At 46.4% G+C, this 16408-nt stretch overlaps 10 protein-coding genes across 10 annotated transcripts; 6 read left to right on the top strand and 4 right to left on the bottom strand.

The window, feature by feature from the left end:
* Window positions 1-566: 566 nt before the first annotated feature.
* Window positions 567-1885, top strand: N7487_012276 (uncharacterized protein; the record flags this gene model as incomplete). Its single annotated transcript, XM_056880006.1, has 5 exons — window positions 567-713; window positions 805-1168; window positions 1229-1346; window positions 1404-1468; window positions 1536-1885. 5 exons carry the CDS (start codon window positions 567-569, stop codon window positions 1883-1885), a joined length of 1044 nt encoding a protein of 347 aa, XP_056725325.1.
* Window positions 1886-2325: 440 nt separating this feature from the next.
* Window positions 2326-5178, top strand: N7487_012277 (putative C6 transcription factor; the record flags this gene model as incomplete). Its single annotated transcript, XM_056880007.1, has 5 exons — window positions 2326-2501; window positions 3281-3366; window positions 3422-4080; window positions 4136-4866; window positions 4917-5178. Coding segments are annotated over 5 exons (1914 nt in total), but the record flags the coding sequence as incomplete, so codon positions are not given.
* A 438-nt stretch (window positions 5179-5616) lies between these two features.
* Window positions 5617-5820, bottom strand: N7487_012278 (uncharacterized protein; the record flags this gene model as incomplete). The annotated part of the gene is made up of 1 exon (XM_056880008.1): window positions 5617-5820. One exon carries the CDS (start codon window positions 5818-5820, stop codon window positions 5617-5619), a length of 204 nt encoding a protein of 67 aa, XP_056725327.1.
* Window positions 5821-5877: 57 nt separating this feature from the next.
* med7 (mediator complex subunit MED7) lies at window positions 5878-6705 on the bottom strand (the record flags this gene model as incomplete). Its single annotated transcript, XM_056880009.1, has 2 exons — window positions 5878-6333; window positions 6442-6705. 2 exons carry the CDS (start codon window positions 6703-6705, stop codon window positions 5878-5880), a joined length of 720 nt encoding a protein of 239 aa, XP_056725328.1.
* A 169-nt stretch (window positions 6706-6874) lies between these two features.
* N7487_012280 (phosphatase PAP2 family protein) lies at window positions 6875-8062 on the top strand. The gene is made up of 4 exons (XM_056880010.1): window positions 6875-7069; window positions 7141-7234; window positions 7292-7631; window positions 7690-8062. The coding sequence occupies exons 1-4, from the start codon at window positions 6929-6931 to the stop codon at window positions 8054-8056; spliced, it is 942 nt and encodes a 313-aa protein (XP_056725329.1). The 5' UTR covers window positions 6875-6928; the 3' UTR covers window positions 8057-8062.
* Window positions 8063-8367: 305 nt separating this feature from the next.
* On the bottom strand, window positions 8368-9168 carry N7487_012281 (putative alanine--tRNA ligase; the record flags this gene model as incomplete). Its single annotated transcript, XM_056880011.1, has 1 exon — window positions 8368-9168. One exon carries the CDS (start codon window positions 9166-9168, stop codon window positions 8368-8370), a length of 801 nt encoding a protein of 266 aa, XP_056725330.1.
* Window positions 9169-9767: 599 nt separating this feature from the next.
* Window positions 9768-11921, top strand: N7487_012282 (amine oxidase; the record flags this gene model as incomplete). Its single annotated transcript, XM_056880012.1, has 4 exons — window positions 9768-9818; window positions 9871-10302; window positions 10363-11343; window positions 11409-11921. 4 exons carry the CDS (start codon window positions 9768-9770, stop codon window positions 11919-11921), a joined length of 1977 nt encoding a protein of 658 aa, XP_056725331.1.
* Window positions 11922-12195: 274 nt separating this feature from the next.
* N7487_012283 (uncharacterized protein) lies at window positions 12196-12480 on the bottom strand (the record flags this gene model as incomplete). The annotated part of the gene is made up of 1 exon (XM_056880013.1): window positions 12196-12480. The coding sequence occupies one exon, from the start codon at window positions 12478-12480 to the stop codon at window positions 12196-12198; it is 285 nt and encodes a 94-aa protein (XP_056725332.1).
* Window positions 12481-13300: 820 nt separating this feature from the next.
* On the top strand, window positions 13301-14291 carry N7487_012284 (polysaccharide deacetylase family protein; the record flags this gene model as incomplete). Its single annotated transcript, XM_056880014.1, has 2 exons — window positions 13301-13754; window positions 13810-14291. The coding sequence occupies 2 exons, from the start codon at window positions 13301-13303 to the stop codon at window positions 14289-14291; spliced, it is 936 nt and encodes a 311-aa protein (XP_056725333.1).
* Window positions 14292-14816: 525 nt separating this feature from the next.
* Window positions 14817-16256, top strand: N7487_012285 (fungal specific transcription factor domain-containing protein; the record flags this gene model as incomplete). Its single annotated transcript, XM_056880015.1, has 1 exon — window positions 14817-16256. One exon carries the CDS (start codon window positions 14817-14819, stop codon window positions 16254-16256), a length of 1440 nt encoding a protein of 479 aa, XP_056725334.1.
* Window positions 16257-16408: the final 152 nt, after the last annotated feature.

The raw sequence follows: 16408 nt of genomic DNA on the forward strand, positions 1-16408 counted from the left end.
TCCTCCGGTGACAGTGGTCGAATGAGCTACCGGAAAGACACGTCAACACATTACAATAGCCTAAGGCACCAAAAGTACGAAATACGGAGTAGGGCATATCCAATTGGAAGAACCCCATTGGCTTTGTGAACTCACTGGGCGCTACTGACCGTTGCTAAGCTAAATGGTCCTGACCCGTTGATATTTATGGAGTAGTTTGCTTGGCCTTAATATATAATATAAGCTATCACATAATTAGCTGGTATACAAATTACAACCCTGAAAGGGCGGGAGAATGAATAAAAAGACATAGGGAGTATAGCTGTCACTTGTCACTATTCTCCTATAACCTTTGAACCGAGTATATAGGGTTCAGGTCTGATTTGTATATATGTACTCCGTAGTTATCTGGTAACCCACAGCTGTCTTTTACATTTACATTTTCTACTTTATTGAGACATTGCGTCGAGGAAAGAATTTCTTTCTACTTTTCTGTACACCAATGACGTGGTCTAATTTTTCGATCCCTCACCCTGTTCTATAGGCCTTGGTGTTTTAAATTGTAACCGGTTTTCAAGATTTGAAAGATGTTAGCTGGCAAAGGCGTTCGTGCCATTTCGGTGATGTGGGCGATGACTTTAATCTCTTTTGTCCTGATTCCTCTCAGGCTCTATACACGAATCTATATCGTGAAGGGACTTGGAGTGGACGATCATGTCTTCAATTTGGCCTGGGTAGGTTTCCTTTCCCATTCCATCTATAAACACCACCAAGGCAGATCTTCCAGGGCTACCTAAATATGATAGAATGCTGACCAAACTCTAGGTATTTCTACTTCTTTATACCGTCTTTCTCACGATTGCTGGTGTACATGGATTTGGACAACCCATAGATACCTTGGAGATAGACCCAGCCGTGAAAGCCGTCTATAACGAACTGATTGGACAAACATTTGCCGTCTTAGGAATGGCAATTGCGAAGCTGTCGCTGGGAATCTTCCTGCTTCGCATTGTTGTCAAGCAATGGCATCGTATTTCAATATGGTTCTCGATGATCAGCTTGTTCATTGTGTCGGTATTAACCGCCATCACCCTCTGGGTCCAGCGTCTTCCATCTCAATCTATATATGACCCTCGCGTTTCAGGGCATACCGTTATGCCAGTCACCGCGATCTCCGTTTTGCTCGGATGTATGTTCGATCTCCTTGACTTCTTTATAGGAGCCATATGCTAATATCCATGCAATCTAGGCTGGTGTGCTGCTGTGGACTTTTACTTTGCTCTTCTTCCATGGATCTTCATTTGGAATCTTAACATGAAATTCAAGGAAAAGATGTCCATCGCAATTAGCTTGAGTCTGGGCTTCATGTGTGTGTCACTTCGGTGCCTCGACCTCTATGGATATAGACTAATGTTTATCTATAGAGCCTGTATTTGCGGGATTATCAGAACCATTGAACTGGGCGGGATGTCCAGCTCCAACTACACTGGTAATCCACTTCTTAACCTCTCAGTCCCCCTACATATCACTAATTTCCAAATGTGCTCCTTTTTTAGAGGATACGGTTGACCTCATAATTTGGTCCGCTGTTGAACTGGCGGTCACCCTTATCTGCGTTGGCATCCCCACGGTCCGTCCCTTATATCGCACCATTGTCCATGGATCGCGTCCAGAGAGCTCAGAGGGCAGATATGTCAAACATGAAGAGTCCAAACATTCCGCTCGCTTTCGCATGCGGAACCTGACAAAGGACACTACGGCTTTTAGTGTTGTACAGGAGGGGCATACCGAGTCATATATTACTACTGGTTATAGCCGGAGTGATGAAGAGATTCTAGTGGGTCAGTGTGGAAACAGTAATGACGGTATTCGTATTCAAGAAGAGGTGCGAGTGGAGAGAATATAAAGCAGAGGACAACCCCAACCCAGGCCAAAAACAAGCCAAGAGTATACGGGAGTATCAATATAATTTTAGTTAAAATTGTATGTCGAGATCTGTTCTTTAGTTGAAGTTAAGTGGGAACATTTAATATATTTAACATAGTTAACATAGTTGACATAGTTGACATAGTTGACATATTTAATATAATTAGTTATGTAGTTAGTTATGTTACTCCATAGTTATGTTATATTAATTTATATCAAGTTCCAGGGTTATATGGTTGCCTGCTGGGGACCTGATTTTCTCAACTTTTCCCCTTCATCTTCCCCCTCAACCCCCCACTGCTTTTAGCCCTATATTGTTTTTGTTTTTGTTTTTGCTTTATTATATCTTTGCTTGACGGTACGCTGTACTTTTTTCTCTCTCTCTTTTTTCCAGATATCTAACTGACAATCTCAATAGATCCTACGCGTCTAGCCTCCACCATGGCGGTCACCTCTATTTCAACCCCTTTTGACTGCATCCTTCCTTCCAGCAGCTCCGGTAGCTCCATTAAAAAGCCCATCAAATCAGTCTCTAAGCCATGCTTCGGCTGTGACTGTGGTGATGAAGAGTGCGATTTCTGCATATGCACGGTGATGTGAGCTGGCTGCCATTTATCTCAATCTCCCTCGAGATACTCCGTGCTATTCTGGGAATTCCGGTGGCGGATGGTCAAATCGCATGTGGAGAGGTTAGAAGAAAATTATATACGGGGGAATATCTGCGGATCAGGGTCCAAGGGGATTTTGATGGTTGGGTACATGCGATACCCTGAGCGCACCAATATATTTATTATTTAATGGCCCTTTTTTGGTTTGTAGTTTACGTGATCTCAGTAATCATGGATACGATATAAACTAATTGATATAAATATCTTCTAGTTTTTAATGTCAATCATAGTTAACTTGTTAACTATTTAGTTAGTGTTCACTCGTTTATGCCTGAGGCATCAATTTGCTGAGTCAGCGGTCATTTCGTCAGCGGCTTTCGGGGCCCTGGTGCCCCGGAGACAGTGGCAACCTTTTGAGCTTAATGGCCAATTTCGCTGGGGAAAAAAAGAGATCAAAGCATTGATATATAATGTATCCGGCATCTAATACGTCGGATGATCAGCCGCGGACACGGACTGCCCGTGCGTGTGACTCCTGTTACAAAAGAAAGGTTTTGGATTTGTTCTTGATCAACTCTCGACCTCGTCGCTAAACTAGTCCCAGATCAAATGTGATGCGGCGCTTCCGCAGTGTAATTGGTGCAGTCACCATAATATCCCCTGCACATTCGACAGAGTGGTGCAGAGGAAAAGAAAAAATGTCAACGATGAGGGGTGAGCCTGTACCTCGAGCTTGTTCTTTCGTGTGTCTGACGTGGAAGATAAAGACGCCCCAAAGTTTCACGGCTATCGGAGCGAATTAGTCGCATCGAGCAGCTTCTGGCAGAGAACTTAGTGGCCGATCAAATCTCTGGTATAGTGTTCTCTTCAATATGCAGAGGAGCAATCCAAGAGCTAATTGGTAAAAGTGCCTGAAGACTCACCTCAATCTTACGAAGCCAACACGACGGCCACCAACTCGCCAAGTAACACTCAGTTTCAAGATCCATCGTCAGTGCGAGTTCACTTTGCAGGCAAAGAACTGGGTGCCATCAGTCTACTCACAGGCACGCCGTTTCTCTTCCCCGAGGGGCAGGAATGGATCAAAGCTCGCACAGGACAGTATAGTGCAATTGACAAACTTAGTCCAGCCCGAGCACCTTGGGAGAAAGAGCGTGGACAAACCTTCAACACTGTTTTGATGAACATGAATGCGAACCCTAACACTTGCAATCCCTATGAACTTCCCGACTGGAGAACAGTGCAGGTGTACTTCCACGCATATAAGAGTTCCAAGGTGATGCAGCGCATCTTTCCTATCATAGATCTGGATCTTTTCGAGGAGACCCTCAACAAAGCTTACAGTCAGTCGACGTCTATCCTCAAATATGGCCAAGCTAGTGCCAGAGTTTGTGTCATCGCATTTCTTACCTTTGCTTCTCGCCTACCCCACGTCAAAACCATTGCCAGCGCGACTACAACCGCTCCAGTCGATCATGATCTACTTGCAACCAAGGCGCAGTTCTTTATGCCTCAAGTATTACAAGAGACTGCCAGTCTGGACGCAGCCCAGGCTGTTACCATGATGGTAGGTGAGCCCGCCCTGGTGCATGATTTCGATAACTGACCAGTGAATCGATCAGACTCTCTTCGAATTATCTTCCGGAAATATGCGGGCAACAAACTACTACGCGGCGATTGCTGCGCGACTCATCTTCATGCTTGGTGGCAATCTTTTTAGCGGTCTCGCCACCGCGAGGGATGCGCGCAGCCAGCAAAAGCATGCACAACTACGGAATTTATTTTGGATTTGCTACACGATTGATAAGGACCTTGCCCTGCGCACGGGTCAGCCACCTACGATCACTGACGAAAATTGTGAGCTGACGCTTCCGCCGGGCTATCTTGATCGAGCATTCTTGGATGTGGACGACGAGGAGGCTCCATGGTCTGGTGCAGTATTTCCATTCGACTTACGCTTGAGTATGATCAAAGCCCGAGCGCATCGAGAGCTATATTCAGTCAGCTGTCTCCAAAAATCAGATGCCGAGCTGCTCAAGTCAATCCGAGAACTCGATGACGCGCTAGAAGAATGGCGGCTATCAGTCCCTCCTAAATGGCGTCCAACCATGTCCTTTTCTTCTGAGACCTCCGACCCAAACATGGGTATGAACACTGTCATGCTGCGTCTGAACTATCACCTATGTATGACCATCATCCATCAAGCGAGTGGAAGATGCAAGGCATGGATGCAAGGACAAAGTGGCATGATGGATGGGGTGAGTTCAAGTATGGCACTTTCAGTAGAGGCCAGTCGATCAAGTCTATGTTACCTCGAGGCGGCAGAACATGTGGTAGTCGACGGGGTTTTCTGGTAGGTGTTCCTTGCTATGGCTATCTAGAACTTAAGCTAATCCGTCCTAGGACTCTTATCTTCTACCCCATGTCCGCGCTGCTCACTATCTTCTGCAACATTCTTCAGAACCCCTTGGACCCACATTCGCGAGAAGACTTGGGCCGATTGAATGTCGCCACAGTTATGATTGAACGTATCTTCTCACGGAAGCTACATGAAAGTGAGCTTGTGCACTTCAAAATGGTCGCCGATTTCATTGTGGAATTGAAGCGATTGGCCGAATGTGCCATTGACAAGGCCTGGGCGGAGCAGCGCGCCGCCTCCCATTGATTTTTGCGCATTGTTTTCTTCCGAATGTTTTATGGGTCAAGATCATTGGCTGCAATTTAGCGTGAGGAGTTTATCGGCTACGGTACTTAGAATTGACGAAAAATTAATTAATATAGATAGGAGAACGGTCACTTGGATTGCATTCGGTAGAGGTGGCCAGAGCAGTACTTAATAGAATGACATCTCATGCATGATGCAGTATGCAATTGTAAGCGAGAATTCCCATCAGATATTTACGGAACACTGGCATGTTGCTGGCTTCGCAGGTGTATAGAATGAGATTTCGAGTCAGCCTCTCTCAGATATTTCAGTGTTCTGAAACGAGGTGCGGTTGGTGGTAGCAGCTCGTTGGTACATCGGAGAATGTCCTCCAGATATTGGTGCGGTCCAAGATCTGCTTGGGGATGATGCAAAATGCGCGATGATTCAATCGACACATTAGGGCATCATATCTAGCAGCCCAGTGAGAGCTTGCGTGCCCATGAGGCGTCTGGGATAGAGCACCCGAGGGACATATTGTAGGATGTTGAATGTTGATGAATCCTCGGTTTGAGATTCTTCCGCGTTGGGGTATTCAAGGACGAATTTGACCTTTGAAACCAGTGTCACAGTTGGAACACAGCGCAGGAAAAGGCCAGTCATTTGACTCGGAGAAGGCAATACTGTTCAGATTCAGAAAAGCCAGGCCGTTTGTTGGATTCAATTCTCTTTGTCCAGTAGATCCCAGATCAACCGAGAGTGTTCATCAGCCTTCTCTTTAAGCGCTTTGGCCTGGTCAGTATCGTCTTCTGACCCAGTCGCACTCACGCGACTGCCCTCCGCTTGCAACTGCTCTAGTAGACTCTCAACCTCCTCTTTGACTTTATCCATTTGTCTCATTTCCTCTCGGCTGTGATTGAGCTGTTCTTCCATCATCATGATGAGTGATTCGCGGGCTTGGTGGGGACGGTAGAGGTTGAGAAGGTGGTGCGCATTGATGAACAAGTTGCGCAGATCTTCGACCTTCGATTCGAATTGTTCCGGCGAAACCGACAAGATACCGGTAAACTCTAGGAAATTAAGGAGCAGGGACTTGCTGATCTTGAGAAGGTAGTATGCGTGGTTGAGAGGGGGGGGAGGGCTGCGAGTTCTGTTCGGTACCGGCTGCGGGGGGTTCTGGGTAGAGCTGTTCGATTCCCTGTTCCTGTAATGATGGCAAGGTTGTAGACATCTATTTCAGAGTTAGTATTGTTAGGGACGGAGTTTAGGCGTAGGTGGACGAACGGTTTGCAATTCGCCAAAGACACTATATTGGCCTTTAGGGATATCGGGCGGCACCAAGTACCGGAGCTCTGAGGGGAGCTCTAGAGCGCGCAATTCAGCTGCTGACCATTGCTTGTTCTTATTTGACCGTCCATCCTCCTTCTTGGAAGCTTCGGCCTTGATCTGCTCCACCTTGTCGATATTCTCGCGCGTAAAGTGTTTCCATAAGGGGGGCGGGGGCGCAAATGCGGTGTTCACGGCTCGTTGTTGGCTCTCGTCGGCCATATCGATCAGCAAGAAGGTACTGAATGTGTGAAAGGAGAGAAAAGCGAGTCAAGTGAGCAGAGTGGAAGTTCCTCTTGGTTTGCGAAAGACAGAGCGGAGAGAGGCGGTGACGTGGTCTGTGCTTCCGCAATGTGTCGAATGTCAACTTGACCTTTTTTTCAATTTCAACATGCTCCCAGTGAAGATCTAAAGATCTTTCTGAAGTCCTCGGAAGTTGTGCAGGATGCCTCACAATGGTTCGGGGAACGGGTCAACCCCGATTCTACAACGCGTTGGACTCGCTGGTGCTGCAGCTCGCTTTGCGCAACGCACCTATGCCGCCGACTACATCGCATTGGGATTTCTAGTGGCAGGATGGGTACTAGTAAGTCCTCAATGATTTAAATTTTCGATACATACACATGGGGGAGTTTTTTTATTTTAACGCATCAATAGATTCAATTATTCGTGAATCCGTTCCACCGCATGTTTTCGCTGGATAACAAGGCTATTCAGTACCCGTTCGCCGTCCATGAACGAGTTCCTGTTTGTAAGTCAATTGCCAATAATACAGTCTATCTCCCTTGATTCTAACGGGGAGTAATAGTGTGGTCGGTCATATTCGCTGGTCTGATTCCTTTCCTGGTTATTCTCGCTTGGTCCGCAATGTTTCGCGCCGGTGTGCAAAAGACGCAAGTGACAGTACTCGGGCTATTCGTGGCTTTAATGTTGACCTCGTTCCTGACGGACATAATAAAAAATGCGGCGGGGAGACCACGACCAGACTTGTTATCGCGCTGCAAACCCTCCCGGGGTACATCGAACAATGCGCTGGTCGCATGGACTGTCTGTACAGAGCCCAACCAGCACATTCTACAAGAGGGATGGAGGAGCTTCCCTAGTGGACATAGCAGCTTCTCTTTTGGTGGTCTGGGCTATCTATATCTGTAAGTGGTTCTTCAAACGCACAACGCTGGGGCACTCGAACTGACAATGACCATATAGCTTCTTGTGTGGTCAAATGCATGTCTTCCGTCCTCGAACGGATCTTGGACGCTGCTTACTTGCATTTTTCCCATTACTATGTGCTTTGATGGTCGCCCTCTCCCGTCTAGCCGATTATCGACATGATGTATATGATGTAACATGTGGAGGACTTTTGGGCATGCTGATAGCTTGGTTCTCATACCGCCGCTACTATCCACCGCTACGGTCAGTCGTGTGCGACGTTCCCTACGACAAAGCTGATATTGCTGGACCCGATGGATTTGCTAAATTGGGTGATGAGGAGGCACTTGCGCAGCCCTTCATTTCACGCGGTAGTCCCTCGGAGGGAAACTATCAGCTTCAAGACATAGAGCCATCTCGATGAACCTAGCGCTTACTTTTGACATCATCTCATTTCCTTTTTGCCCTGAGGTATTTACTCGCACTGTTAGAGGCCTTTTGCTGTTGGACCCTTGTCTTGAAGACATCTGAAAGGGAACAAAATGGTAGTCTTGGCATATTCCCATTGCTCTCACGTATTGTAGAACTTTTCTGTATCACATTGCCGAGGTAGAAAGAAACTCGGAATAAGGTCTCATAAAAATCTCCATTATTTTGGTCTATTGTGTCAAGCTCTACTCACTCCCTATCTATATGGTATTCCCAAAATGTGGACATGGCACAACCGAATCAACATCATTTCACCGCATAGCTAACTCGCGAGTTTCCTTGTTTTCTTGAAATCTTCTTCACCGTCACAGGTCCACACAAATCGGTCGTATCAACATGCGTACCTCCGCAGGGGTACACTTCAGCTCCGACGATGTTAACAACACGGGACTTTTCGCCTGCAGGCACCAAACTGCGATCAGGTATCAATCGCTCCAGCCCACGCGAGCGGAAATCCTCTTCATCCCACCATTCAATTTGAACAGGCATTTTGGCAGCGACATATGTATCTAGCTTGTTCTGGATAGAATCCTTCCATTTCCCGTCGATTGAACCTTGAAACTCGCATGCTGCCGAGTCAGGGAAGTGTGAGGCCTTCAATTCATCAAAGTTCTCAATCTCTTTCTCCAAAAGATGTCGAACTGATGCGCCTAGTACATGGCCGGCAGTGTGCAATCGTGAATATAGTAGACGCTTTTCCACATCAATTGCCTGCTGGACACTCTCGCCCTTTTTGAAAGCGGATGATGAGTTCTCGAAGAGACCGAGGTGAAGCACCTGTCCATTGGCATCTGTGCGAACAGCAGTGACTGTGAAAGTGCCGGATGGGCCTTTTAACACACCCGTGTCGGAAGGCTGGCCGCCACCTTGGGGATGGAAAATAGTTTTCTCGGTGACAATGACATGGTGTTCCTCGCTGGCATCTTTGAAGAGCACACGACTGGATTCTTCGAGGTCATTGAAAGGGATAATGGCCACCACTGTGGTTTCAAGAATGTGCAGACTGGCATCATGCTGAAAGACCAGAACGGTGCGAGGTGAAGTCATATTTGCTCTGAATATACCCCAGTGGACTTCAGTGGACAATTTGGAGGGGAGAAAGGAGTTAGAGGCGGGGCAAGAGGGAGATAACGGGGATGAAATCCACATCCCACTTAGTACATACATACTTGTTAAACTAGTTATGTGACTACATGTGTATAGTTAGAAATGATTCTATTGTGTATTAATTGCAAATAATATCGTTCTTGTTTCTTTCGGTCCTGTTTATAATACCACTAGTTAGTCGGTCCATTATCGAGTAGTACACAAGCCTAGAGCATATACTTCGAGTCTTCATGCTCAATACTACATAACCAGATGATCATATTCAAAGATTGGATTAAAATCATACCTGTGGACCAAAACATTTCCGTTCTAACCTTTGGAGTCGAAGATATCCGGTCCGCCGGCTATTCTTTACCTTAGCGATTGACCAGCCAATCTTTTCGGTTATTCTTATATCTTAGCGAATATCGTGCATCTCCCTGTTATCTTGGCTTGTGTATGACACGGCTTATGTATCTTACCTATTGAATTATAAGAGTTCAGATTAATCACTCTGTCTTCATTATTCCCATTTACTTTACTTCCCAAATATCACCATTATGTCTGATACACACCCCTTTGATCCTCTTGGGCCCCAGGAAATTACCAAGGTATGTCCTCTATATCAAGCAAAAGCGAAATATTCTATTCACCATATGTTAGGCAGCAAGAGTTGTCCAAGAGCTACTCCATGGGAAAAGCTTCAACTTTCGCGTCATCACCTTGAAAGAACCACCAAAGCAAGAGATGATAGCATTCTTGGAAAGAGAACATCTTGCGCAGCCCCAAATCTCCCGACCTGCTCGTATCGCTCATATCCAAGTCATCGTTCGTGGTGATTCAGGGCCAAACGAATTGACCGAGTTCCTAGTGGATCTGGACCAGAGTGCTGTCGTTCAACGAGAGATCCTAGTGGGAAAACACTCTTTTATTGACTCCGCTTATATGAGAGATGTTGAAAATGCTTGTATGGCAGATGAAAGGGTACAAAATGAAATCGGAAAGTTGAGGCTACCTGAAGGGGCCTCGGTCGTTGTCGAACCGTGGGCTTATGCCACTGATGGCATGAACGATATGTCGGAGCGAACTAGCATGGTCAGTACCTGTCCGACGATATTTGTACTGTCTTAATCCTAGTTAACATAAGATGCATAGTGTTGGTTTTATATGCGATTGGTGGACAACCCCGACGCCAACTATTACGCATATCCACTTGATTTGTGTGCGGAGGTCTCTGAGCATCTCAAGGTGACCAAGGTCTATCATTTACCTTCGTCCGAGAGTGAAAGGGTTCATGAAGAAGCACGGCCATATGACCCTTGCAAGATCCATTCCACTACTATGAGTGAATATCATCCCAGTCTACGACCACCACCGCGCACAACCACCAAGCCCTACCAGGTTGTCCAGCCGGAAGGGGTTTCCTTCAAGTCACATGGAAACCTGTTGGCTTGGGAGAAATGGACTATGCGCGTGGGTTTCAATTATCGTGAGGGCCTCACATTACACGACATCCGTTATGACGGTCGGAGTCTCTTCTACCGACTGTCTCTGGCAGAGATGTTCGTGCCTTATGGTGATCCTCGTGCTCCGTTTCCACGCAAAGCTGCATTCGATCTTGGGAACGATGGTGCTGGGATCAATGCGAACAATTTATCCCTTGGATGTGATTGCCTGGGACTGATCAAATATTTTGATGGATGGCACAGCACTTCCTCGGGAGAACCATTAAAATTGCCCAATGTAATCTGCTGTCATGAGCAAGACGATGGGATTTTATGGAAGCACACAAACTTCCGTACAGGAAATGCGGCGGTCGTGAGATCACGTATTCTGGTCTTGCAGACAATCATCACAGTCAGCAACTATGAGTATATCTTTGCTTTCCACTTTGGCCAAGATGCTTCGATTCATTATGAAGTTCGGGCCACTGGGATCTTGTCTACCAGTCCTATCAACATTGACGACGAAGTCGGATATGGTACTATTGTTGCCCCCGGTGTCCTTGCGCCATATCACCAACACTTGTTCTCTCTTCGTATTGATCCTGCGATAGATGGTGTTGTGAACTCGTTGCAGGTTGAAGAGTCCAACCCTTTGCCCTTTAACGACCCATCCGTTCGAAATCCGTTCGGGGTCGGATACACAACACATTCAAAGATTGTGACAGATGAGGGGGATTAGATCTTGATTTTAACAAGAATCGCACCTTCAAGATCATCAATGAGGCAAAAGTCAATCCTATTACTGGTACGCCGGTGGGATTCAAACTCGTTCCATGCTACAGCCAACTGCTACTGGCCCATCCAGAGTCTTTCCATGCAAAGCGATCCGAATATGGAAGCCACGCAATCTGGATCACTCGTTATAACGATGGCGAGCTTTTTCCAGCCGGGAATCATACTATGCAGTCCCTCGGCGGCGAAGGAATCAACTCAGCCATTACTCAGCGGAGAAATGACCCGGACTCCAAGTCAACAGTACGAAACGAAGACATAGTTATTTGGCACACATTTGGATCGACGCACAATCCAAGAATCGAAGATTGGCCAGTGATGCCATCTGAAAAGATGGTCGTTGGTCTCAAACCGGTCAACTTCTTTACGGGAAACCCAAGTTTAGATGTGGCTGTGTCCAGTCAAGAGGATAACAAGAGTACACTTGTTGAAGCCGAGTCAAGCGAACATGCATGTTGTTCTCCCATTAAAATGTGAATTGCAATGACAATAACAAAGTTGAAACATCAGAGTCATCGTTGACATTGGTAAATAATTTTATATATTCCAATCCACGTTTCCCAGCCAAGCCGCATTATCGAAGTTAAAGGTAGGTAGATCGATATCAAAGCCCAAGTGCTCAAAAATATCCTGGAAAATCTGAGTTTCTACTTAGGGGGAGATCATTCCCCTAAGGTCTCTTGATAGTTGATATCTATGACCTTTTGCCACATAGACCGAAAAATTGCCATACGTCGACAGACCGATTGGCTCAGAGGCTCATATGCTCCGAGGCAGCCATAGCGGAGCCCCAAACTTCTGGAACTGTAGAGGTAAAAATGACCGGGCGCAGAATTGAAGCGATCAAGTGTTGAATTGCGATATAGATGTAGAAAATGCGAATCCACCAAGGTAGGATGCCAATGCCATACTGGTCTAGGATAGTGCTGTCATATACAAGCGTGATCATGTTTTGAGCACTTTCTATACAGAAAGTGGTATGCTGTTGTAACACATGATCTTCTAGGCTTCCATTGACAAGGCCGCTTAGGGACATGATAGACAGAGATGAGCGAGCAGTGGCCGAAAGAGGAGAATACGGGCATAGGAGAGCCTATTTAGAAATTATTTTTAAAAGATTGATCACTAACTTGACAGCCCCGGGGAGGTTTTGTGCTTACCGAAGGTGAAGTAAGGTCAATAGCCCAGGCGGCATCATCTGACTGGAATTGAGTAGTATGGGAAGCGGAAGCTCTTTCTCCACTTCAGTCAAACCGGCGTCAAGCCGTGATGCAACCTTTGAGTCGTAATATGGAGTCAAATTTCAATGGTGGTAGTCCTAGGCTATCTATCAAGCGGTTGCTTCGCTGTGAGGAGAGTATATAGCTGGTCAATTCGTCGACTTCCCCCATTCTGTAAGAAATAAAACGGGGCGATTGAGGGTCATGTCGGCTTGCTTCAGTATGTTGGGAACGGTTTGGAATGAGACATATAGCATAGAACTAATGTCAAAGGATTTCTTACCTGTCTAAGAATACACAGTACCTCCAAGCCCTATGTCGTGAAGGTCCATCTCTACCAAAAAACCCTTGACCAAAACCGCTGGACCTAGTACCATCCACTATACATGTAGTACTTCTATGATCTGATCTATGATCTGGTCTATGCTCATCCCCATATTAATTCCCATATATATATATATATAATAATGCGTCCATATTGTTTGTGAAAGTTGAATTCTCTATGGCGGGGGTGGATCCAAGTGTCGGGTCTTTTCCCCCTCTCGGGTACTTGAACTTCATCTTGAATTTCTTATAAATTGATAACCCCTTGGCCTTTTCACTCCGATCATAATTTTACACTTAAATCCATTACAGATGGCTTCCCGGAAACCCAAAGTCCAAATTCTACTCTCCGTGGATTTCGATGCCGTCTCGGGCTTTCTAGGCACTGGTGCTTCGGCTACAACCAATCTGGCCGATTACAGCAGTGGCTTTTTTGCAGCTCAAGTCGGAGTCCCACGCTTATTGCGCCTGTTTAAGAAACATGGAATTAGTTCCTCGGTGACCTGGTTTGTGCCCGGTCATTCAATGGAATCATTTCCAGAAGAAACCAAAGCAATTGTTCAGTCGGGTGCCGAAATCGGCTGTCACGGATATGCGCACGAGGGCTCCAGTCAAATGACTGAATCGCAGGAGAGAGAAGTCATCGCCAAATGTGTGCAGTTGGCAACCGACTTAACTGGAAAGAAACCCCGAGGATGGAGAGCGCCATTATATCAATTGCGAACACACACCATTCAAGTTCTTGAAGAGTTTGGATTTTTATACGGTATGTTGATTTACTTGTATCATATCTCACTATTAGGAAACTAACTTCAGCCCAGATTCCTCTCTCACGCATCATGATTCGTCGTTGTACTTTATCCCTCGAGTGTCAGAGCCCAAGGCCATTGACTTTTCGCCTTCCCAGTCTGCTTCTACTTGGATGAAGCCCCTCCCTGTCCCTGGAGTCAGGACTCCCCAGACTTTGGTTGAAATTCCATGCAACTGGTATATGGAGGACATGACACCTCTTGGTTATCTGCCAGCGGCCCCCAACTCGCATGGATTTGTCAGTCCGACCACCATTGAGCAGAATTGGAAGTCGCGATTTGCATTCCTCTACAGTGAAGCTCTCGAAAAATCAATTGAGGAAGATTCTGAGCAGGGCTTTGTTTTCCCTTTGATCCTGCACCCCGATACTAGTGGAATGGCCCATGTGGTTGGGATGATTGACCGAATGATTTCGTGGCTCAAACAGCAGGGAGATGAGGTTGAATTTGTGACATTTGGCGATTGTGCAGCAGAGTGGAAAAAGAATGCTTAAGTACAATACTTCAATTCGATTCATTCTGTTTGGCCTGTGTATCATAGTTAGTTAGTACAGTTAGTACATAGCACATTGGACAGTAGTAAAATTAAACCTGGAGAATGGAGATTTGGCGGGGTGAGCAAAGACCCTTATCCGCCACTCGCGACCTCCAATTTTCTTTCCCAACTTCCAACTATCTCAACCTACGGTCTTTGACCCTGGCAGGCTGATTCATACCATGTGAAGTTTATATATCCACAATTGGTAACTCGTATGCCACGAAGAAAAGCTGCAGACCGCACAGGTCCGGTGAAAACCCGATCTCGCGATGGCTGCAAAGAATGCCGGGCAAGTCGTGTTCGCTGTGACACCAAAAAGCCTCTTTGCACACGCTGCCGGGAGAAAGGATTGCCATGCACAAAGAATCTGGTTTTAAAATGGGAATCGGAATTTATCAGTCGTGGAGTGGCATTTGGGCGCGCAGGTATTTGGAACAAAACCGGCGCAATTCAACCTACACCCGGCTCCGTTTCCTCGGAAATGCATGAGTGGTGCCCAGTGCCAACTATTAACCCTTGGGGCTTCATAAACAGCGGTCTGTCGACATTCGAACACCCAGATGAAGTGAACGTGGACTTCGACGAGTTGAATGCACTGATTTCGGTTGCTCAAAGCTCCGACTCACCATTTTCCAGAAACCACCAAATATGGTCCTGGTTACAACACTTCCCACATCTCAGAGGGCTTAACCTAAATTTCAACCCAGGCCTGCCGCCGTCTCTGGCGCTGTTTCCAGAGTTGTCTAAATCTGGGCACGGAGAGCTATTTGATTACTATCTTCAACAAGTGTGCCCTCGCACAACCGCCAGCTCCACATTTTCTTCGCCGTTTGCCTCTGTGATTCTTCCATTCTGTCTATCGGCTTCTCCTACGCTTTTTAAAGCCATTCAAGCATTGGGAGCATGCCACTGGTCAAGGCGCAATCCAAGCTATGGTGCAATCGGTCTGCGTTTCAAATCAGAGGCTTTGAGAGATCTTCGTCGACGGCTTTCATCGGAGGGAACTTTGACATGTTCCATGGATCCTGAAGTACTGGTTATCATGATCATGCTATGTTTATACGAGATAGTGGACAAGTGTGATCAACAATGGATCATCCATCTGAAAGGGGCCAATGATTTAATCCGACTGCGAAGAAAACAGCAAATAGCATTATCGCAGTCAACAGCCCCATTGGATCCCGTGACAACTTTCGCAGAGCAATTCTTTGCCTTCCAGGATGTCATGGGCCGAACAGCTTGTGCCAAAGAGGTCTTGTTTGGTACTGACTACTGGAAACCGGACGAACGCAACATCGATCTTTGGATGGGATGTAGTCCTGAATTGGTCTCGATCCTGGCCAAAATCACAGACATGAGTCGAACCAGGAGACAAAATACGTCCGAGGCGGACAAGGCATCGTTCTCACTACGTGCGGCGTCCCTTGAGCGCCAGCTAGAAAACTTGGTCCAAGAGGTGGGAGAGGGTGACGAAGAAATGCTTGGTCTGGTTGCAGATTCTAAGCGATTGGCTGCGATGCTTTACTTACACTGTTCTTTGTATGGGGCTGGGCCTACCACACCTTTGGTGAAGAGTTATGTGCGCCAGATCCTGCGAGTCGTATCAGACCTTCTTGACCGTAAATCGCTGGTTAATGTGACATGGCCAGTCTTTGTGGCGGCCGTGGAGCTTGACCCATCCGATGATGAGCTCTACCCGGAATCAGAAATGGAACCGGGGTCGGGACGAGCGATTGTGCTACGGTCCCTGGCAACATTGGCCGATTCAACGATCTCGAACATTGCTAGAACAAGGGCAGTGATCACTAAGTTATGGCAGACACGCGATTCGGATTTGATCAAGGGAACCGCTCTGCAGAATGGATACAATGATTGGGAATGGCATGTGGTGCCAATCAGCAATGCCATGAGTCTAGCGTGAGGGCATGAGCGAGGAAGAATGAGCATGTTGGTTCTCTGTATATTAGAGAAACATTGAATGGTCGATCAATTCTATATTTTCAGTTCAATTGTATATTCCTATGTACATGAAAAGTATACAATCGTACAACATTATGCATGCATATACTCCAT

The sequence above is a fragment of the Penicillium crustosum genome (genome assembly GCF_028827405.1).
Source record: "Penicillium crustosum strain IBT 35664 chromosome Unknown utg000005l_segment0_segment0, whole genome shotgun sequence".
Taxonomy (NCBI): domain Eukaryota; kingdom Fungi; phylum Ascomycota; class Eurotiomycetes; order Eurotiales; family Aspergillaceae; genus Penicillium; species Penicillium crustosum.